Source organism: Mesoplodon bidens (assembly GCF_964165515.1).
Source record: "Mesoplodon bidens genome assembly, contig: HAP1_SCAFFOLD_259, whole genome shotgun sequence".
In the NCBI taxonomy this organism is placed as follows: domain Eukaryota; kingdom Metazoa; phylum Chordata; class Mammalia; order Artiodactyla; family Ziphiidae; genus Mesoplodon; species Mesoplodon bidens.
The window spans coordinates 3500-11500 of NW_027671404.1; the positions used below are offsets into that span (position 1 = coordinate 3500).

Consider the following 8001-nt stretch of genomic DNA (forward strand, 5'->3'; position numbering starts at 1 on the left):
GCTGGAGAGGGTGTGGAAAAAAGGGAACACTCTTGCACTGCTGGTGGGAATGTGAATTGGTACAGCCACTATGGAGAACAGTATGGAGGTTCCTTAAAAAACTAAAAATAGAACTACCATATGACCCAGCAATCCCGCTACTAGGCATATACCCTGAGAAAACCATAATTCCAAAAGAGACATGTACCAAAATGTTCATTGCAGCTCTATTCACAATAGCCTGGAGCTGGAAACAACCTAAGTGTCCATCATCGGATGAATGGATAAAGAAGATGTGGCACATATATACAATGGAATATTACTCAGCCATAAAAAGAAACAGAATTGAGTTATTTGTAATGAGGTGGATAGACCTAGAGTCTGTCATACAGAGTGAAGTAAGTCAGAAAGAGAAAGACAAGTACCGTATGCTAACACATATATACGGAATTTAAAAAAAAAAAAGTCATGAAGGACCTAGGGGCAAAACGGGAATAAAGACATAGACCTACTTGAGAATGGACTTGAGGATATGGGGAGGGGGAAGGGTAAGCTGTGACAAAGCGAAAGAGAGGCATGGACATATATACACTACCAAACGTAAGGTAGATAGATAGTGGGAAGCAGCCACAGAGCACAGGGAGATCAGCTCGGTGCTTTGTGACCGCCTGGAGGGGTGGGATGGGGAGGGTGGGAGGGAGGGAGATACATGAGGGAAGGGATGTGGGAACAGATGTATATGTATGACTGATTCACTTTGTTATAAAGCAGAAACTAAATAAAATTTAAAAAAAAATCATACAGAGTATGTTCTCTAGCCATAATGGAATCAGACTAGAAATCAATAACAGAAAGACAACAGGAGAATCTTCAATCACATGAAAACTAAATATCACAATTCCAAATCACTCATGGGTAAAAAAGACAGCGTCAAGGAAAAAAATTTTAATGCATAGAATAAAGGAAAATGGAGATATAACAGATCAAAGTTTGTGGAATAAAGTGAAAGTAATGTTAAAAGGGAAGTTTATAGAACTAAATTGGGAAAGAAAATATTTCAAAGCAATAATCTAATGTTCTATATTACAATAGTAAAAAAGGAAGAGGAAAAAACACTAAACAAGCAGAAAGAAGGAAATAATAAAGATGAAACAGAAGTGCATGAAACTGAAAACAGGAAAATGGGGGGGGGAAATCAATGAAACAAAAGGCTGGTTCTTGGAAATAAACAATTTAATCAATAAAGATCTAGCAAGACTGATAAAGGTAAAAACAGAGATGGCACAAATCACAGCTATCAGAAATGCAACCAGGGATACCATGACATATCCTGCAGGTTAATAAGGGACAAGTTATTATGAACAAGTCTACACTATAAATTCAAAATTGTAGATGAAATGGGCCAATTCTTCTACACCCAAAACTACCAAAACTCAGCCAAGATGAAATAGATAATCTCAATTTTCCTGTAACCATTAGAAACACTGATTTTTCATTTAAAAACTCCCAAAAGAAATATTCAGGCTTAGATGTTTCACTTTTACCCAATACTTAAAGAATTAAAACCAATTTTACATGATTTGATAAGAAATAGAAGTAGAGGGAACAGTTCCTAATTAATTTTATGAAGCCAGTATTACCTTGATACCAAAACCAGACAGGAATAGTATAAAAAGAAGAAGACTATAGACCAATATGTTTTATGAAATTGCCTGTAAAAATCTTCAGCCAGATATTAGCAAATTAAATCCAGAAAAATATAAGAAGCATAATATATCATGACCAAGTGGTATTTATTCCAGTTATGCAAAGTTGGTTAAATATTTGAAAATCAAACAATGTAATCTACCATATCCAATAGATTAAGGGGGAAAAGTCATGTGATCCTATCCATTAATGCAGAGAAAACATTTGACAAAATCCAATCCCATTCATGATTTGGCACATATATACAATGACATATTACTCAGCCATAAAAAGAAACAAAATTGAGCTATTTGTAATGAGTTGGATAGACCTAGAGTCTGTCACACAGAGTGAAGTAAGTCAGAAAGAGAAAGACAAATACCGTATGCTAACACATATATATGGAATCTAAGAAAAAATATGTCATGAAGAACCTAGGGGTAAAACAGGAATAAAGACACAGACCTACTTGAGAAAGGACTTGAGAATATGGGGAGGGGAAAGGGTAAGCTGTGACAAAGCGAGAGAGAGGCATGGACATATATACACTACCAAACGTAAGGTAGATAGCTAGTGGGAAGCAGCCGCATAGCACAGGGAGATCAGATCGGTGCTTTGTGACTGCCTGGAGGGGTGGGATAGGGAGGGTGGGAGGGAGGGAGACGCAAGAGGGAAGAGATATGGGAACATATGTATATGTATAACTGATTCACTTTGTTATAAAACAGAAACTAACACACCATTGTGAAGCAATTATACTCCAATAAAGTTGTAAAAAAATAATAATAAAATTAAAAAATTTTTAGAAAAGAAGAAAAAAAAAACCCAAGCAAAATAGGAATAGAAAAGGAACATACTGAAACTCATAAAGAGTATCTACAAACAACCTATACCGACATTATATTTAACTGTGAAAGACTGAATGCTTTCTCTGTAAGATCAGAAACAAGGCACCAATATCTGCCCTCACCACTTTTATGAAATATATTAATGGAGTTTCTAGTAAGAAAATAAAGCAAAAATAAATAAATACATAAATTTAAAAGTTAAAATTTTAAAACATTTATTTAAAAGATAGAAGGACTATTCCTACTACGTTGAATAGGACGGAATATATCCTACTGAATGTTGAATAGTAATATATACTATTATATTAAATAAGGAAAAGTAAAACGGTATCTGAAGAGGAGATGATAATCTAAATGGAGAAAATACCAAGGAATCCACAAAAAGCTTGAGAAATCACATTAGTTTGTAAATGTTTCAGAGTAAAAATCAACACAGTTTTATCAAATTATATATTAATAACAAATGTGTAGAAGCTTAAATAAAAATATGTGATGCCATTTACAACGGACCTAAATAAATATTTAAATATAAGCCCAATAAGACATTTATAGGACCTCTATACTGAAAATTACAAAATGCTGATGAAGAAAAATTTAAAAGTCCCAAACAAAGAGTGAGACATACCTTGTTCATGGATGAGAAAACACAACATAATAAAGATGTCAATTCTCCCCAAGTTAAGAGGCTTAACATAATTACTCTTAAAATGCCCTCAAGGTTTTTGTGGATATAGACAAGCTTATTCTAAGATTTATATGGTAAGAAGAGGCTGAAGAATAGCTAAAACAATTTGTAAAGGAAGATTAAAACGGGAGGAATTAATCTACCCAATTTCAAGATTTTGCAGTCATGATGGAGGGTAGATACACAGATCAATGGAATGGAATAGAGAACCCAGAAATAGACTGACATAAATACATGTAACTTGTTTTTGACAGCAGTGTGAAAGCTATCAAGGAAGAATAGACTTTTCAAAAAATGGTACTGAAACAGTTGGACATCCCTCGACAAAAACAAACAAACAAAAAATGAACCTTAACCTAAACCTCCACACCTTACACAAAAATTAAATCAAAGTGGGTCATAATCTTAAATGTAAATGCAGGACATTTTTAGAAAAAAAATAGGAGAAAATCTTTGGCATCTAGAACTACGTGAATAATTCTTAGACTTGACACCGAAAGTATGATCCATAAAAGCAAAAATTGATAAGTTGGATCTCATCAAAATGAGTTAGAAATGCTTCATAGAAGATCATTTTAAGTGGATGAAAACTCAAATTACACAGTGGGAAAACATATTTGAAAATCCCACATGAGACAAATGACTTGTATCTATAATATACAAAGAACTCGCCAAACAACTTAAAAAAACCCAACTAGATAATAGGCAGAAGACAGGAACAGACATTTCATGGAAGAGAATATACACATGGCAAAGAGGCCCATGAAAAGATGCTCAACATCGTTAGCCATTGGGGAAATGCAAATTAAGACCATAATGAGGTATCAGAGAATAACTAAAATTAAAGTATCGTGACAACATCAAATGCTGGCGAGTACATAGAAAAATTATATCACATCACTGGTGGGAAAATAAAATGGTTTATAGCCACTCGGAGAAACAGCTTGACAGTCTCTTTTAATCCTAAAATTAGATTCACCCTACAACGCAGTAATTGTACTCTTGAGCATTTATCCAAAAGAAACAAAAACTTAATTAAGTTCCCACAGAAACTTACACGTCAATGTTCATAGCAGTTTTATTTATAACAGCCAAAAACTGGCGACTACCCAAATGTCTTTCAATGGATGAATGTTGAAACAAATTGTGATAAAATCTTATGACTGAATACTACCGAGCAACAAAAAGGAACAAATTATTAATATATGCAAAAATTGAAATGAACTTCAAGGGAATGATGCCGAGGGAAAAATGTTTTAAAGCCAATCTCTGAAGATTAAGTAATTCATGATGATGTTTACACATTATTCTTAAAATAACGAAACTGTGGAGATGGAGAACAGATTAGAAGTTGCCAAGGGTTAGAGATGGGGGTAGATGGTACAGCGGGGGAACTTTGTGAGGTTTGTGTGGTCCCAGTACAAATAATACAGCAATCTTGGTTTTAATCCCTAAAGATGTTTAAAAGCAATTCCTAATAAGAGGTGTCTAGATATTTAGCAATGGCAGCAGATTAGAGGTATAGCTCCCCAACATGACAACTTCAAAACAGATGGTACTAATTCAATGCATATGTTAATTTTAAAAAGGCCAATCACAATACTTAAATGGTATATATCTTAACGATATTATTCTAAGGATCCAGCTATACCAGATGGACTAGCATGATTCTCTGTACATTCAATCTTATTTAAGACAGTAAATCTTATAATAAGACAGTTAAAAAAAGAAAAAGAAAAAAACAAACAAACCAACTACAGTTGGATATTCTCATAGGAAGATGAGGGGAAAATATGTAGCAGTGGTTCAAAAGCTTAAGCAGTGGCACCTAAATTTGCCTGCACATTAGAATCATCTGAAGCACTTTTTAAAAACCCTCACACCAACAGTTGGGCATCCTAAACCAATAAAATCATTTTAAATCTCCTCAGACGATGCCAATGTCTAGCCAGAACTGAGAAACAGTGGACTAAGCAGAAGGGGATGTTTCTACAAAGATTTCTTAACAATAAGTCCTTTCACCCAATCAGATTTACACACACACCCCCGCCGCCGCAACTGTGTAAAGAAGGCTAGATGTTGTCCATACTTGCTTAGCTTTAATTAGCACTTGTGACTTGCCCAAAACCTAGATCATGTTTCCCCTAAATTTCATGTTATTCCCTAAGTTTTTCAAATCCAGGGCTAAGGGGTTTGCCAGGATGAGATTTTAAGTGCTCACACAGGGGAAGTCCCTGTCAAACCAGGACAGAGGTCACTCTACACTGAAATGTAAAGCATCCTAAATAACCCTGCCACTACTCCCAGATACTAGTCTGTGCCAACCAGTGGAGAAAAGGCATTCTCCATTACTACCACGGCAAATGCTGCTGTACTTGACTTGGCTACTCCCTAACTTTTCCAGGTGCCACTCCCCTTAACCTGCTGGTGGACGCTTTGGCCAGCTGACAATGCAGATATTTTCAAACTTTTAGGTGAATAAAAATCATCTGGAGGGCCAGTTATAACAGAGATCACTGAGCCCCACCAGAGTTGCTGATTCCATAGGGCTGGGACAGGGCCCTAAAACTTGAATATATGACATATTATCAGGGGACGCTGGTAAAGCTGGTCAGGTTGTTACCGAATGCAGGTTCATGTGTCTAAAGCACAGTGAGGCCAAAGAAACCAGAAGGTAGGAGTCTGGAGCAGAGAAAGGTTTATTGCAGGATCGAGCAAGGAGAGGGGTGGCCCGTGTTCCAAAACACCCTGAAATCTCCAAAGGATTTCAGCAAAGCATTTTTAAAGGTCAGGTGAGGGAGGGACGTCCCAGGGAATGTGATCATCTCATGCACAATCCTCTGATTGGTTGATGTTGAGGCCACAGGACAGGTAACATTATCCATCCTTAGGTGCCAGAAGGTCTGGGGGCTACGTGCTCATGATCATCAAGGAGTTCATTTCTTCCATTGGCTGGTGGTTTTTAGCATCTGAAAACTCCAGAAATATGCCTGAGATACTATTATCTGAGTACTTCAGAGAGGAACTACAGCAGAGGCTATGGGGGATGGGTTTGTCCTAGGAAGGCCCCATAGGGTACTGCTCGGTTACAAGGTGACCATACTTTGAGAACCACTGCTCTAGTGGCTTGGAATGTTAAGAAAGTAATGGAAGAATCCCTACCCAGATCTAGCTTCTAGTATCGCCAGCTATTTTGGTGGGGGGAAGGGTAAGTTTTGTCCTTGCTTGGACTTCTTGTTCACTTGTATCAAAGCCTATTTGAGGCAGTGCGCTTGGCAGTCCTGCAGATCTGCCTTTTGCTTCAACAGTGTTTGGAATGAACAGACCCAGGGACGCTCCTTGCTCCAGCCCCCGACAACCGTCCAGCCTTTCTTCCTGTCGCAACCTTTGGAATCAGCCACTCAGCTATCCTCAGCCTCCAGGACAGGCCAACACCGTTTTTTGAGCTTAGCTCCTTATCACTGATCAACCACGAGTTCCCAGGTTCGTCAGAATTATTCCATCGAGGTGGAGGCCGCCGTCCACCGCCTGTTAACATGCATCTGTGGACACTTACCTCTCTCTGAGCTTCTATTTCGACAGCAACAATGGGACTCTGGACAGTGGGGGCCACATTTTTCGCCAACTGCCTAAGGAGAAGTGTGAGGGCGCCCAACGTCTCTTGAAAATGCAAAACCAGTGCTGCGGCCGCGCCCTCTTCCAGGATGCGCAGAAGCCTTCTCAAGATGAGTGGGGTAGAACCCAGGACACTGTGGAAGCCGCCGTTCTTAGGGAGAAGAACCTGAACCAGGCACTATCGGATCTGCACACCCTGGGTCCTGCCCGCACACACTCCCACCTCTGTGACTTCCTGGAGAGCCGCTTCCTGGAGGAGCAGCTGAAACTCATCAAGAAGATGGGCGACCACTTGACCAACCTCCGCAGGCTGGCTGGTCCGCAGGCTGTGCTGGGCGAGTATCTTTTCGAAAGGCTCACGCTCGAGCACAAACAGGAGTCTCTGAAGTGCAGCGGCCTCTGAGGAGCCCCTCTGGCGTCAGAGTTCTGCCTGAAGCCCAGCTCTGCATCCACTAGGCAGCTTTGTAACCGCCCTGGAGCCCTCTCCCAAGCCTTGGACCAAATGGAAACAATAACGCTTTTTGCAGAAGAAAAATAAAAAGCCTATTTGAAACACAAACAGAATAAAGAGAAAAAAAGAAATATAATGTATATATATATATATATATACACAGGTTCTTTTAACATATGGATTGCCCCACTTTATCTGTGTGAAACAAGTTTGTTCCCGTTATTGGGCTAGTCCTCAAGTTTTGCTGCTCGTATTAATTACCTAAAGAGCTTTGAAGAAAAACATTGGTGTCTGGGTCCCAGCCCCAGAGATTTTGATTCAGTAGTTCTAGGGAGGAGCCTGGGCACATGGAGGTCTCAGAGTTCCCCAGGTGATTCTAATGTGCAGCAAATTTGTGAACCACCTTTTGGCTTCAATCCAGCTAGTGATCAGATATTAAATCTAAGACACATGGGCTACTGCGTGAGCTCTGTTGCTAGGTGTATTCCATTTTCTTCCTCCTGGAAGATTCGTGCCAGGGAAAATGATTGATAGTTGTGTTACTTCTCTGAAGTGGATAGAACTTTCCAATTAGCGTGAACAGGGGAGGGTGAATGGGTGAATGCAATAAGGTGTATCATTTACGTATTGCCGTATGTGTATGGCTAGAAGCTTTTGCAACTGACGTCTGCCCTACTTTTCATGCTAATGGTAATGCTTGTCCTCCTAATGCAGCTGTAAACTTTATAAGCCCATAG

The 8001-nt window shown here is 38.9% G+C and overlaps 1 protein-coding gene across 1 annotated transcript; it reads left to right on the top strand.

The window, feature by feature from the left end:
* Positions 1-6681: 6681 nt before the first annotated feature.
* LOC308611443 (ferritin light chain-like) lies at positions 6682-7356 on the top strand (the record flags this gene model as incomplete). Its single annotated transcript, XM_081260218.1, is given in 3 exon segments — positions 6682-6724; positions 6727-6746; positions 6749-7356. Coding segments are annotated over 3 exon segments (531 nt in total), but the record flags the coding sequence as incomplete, so codon positions are not given.
* Positions 7357-8001: the final 645 nt, after the last annotated feature.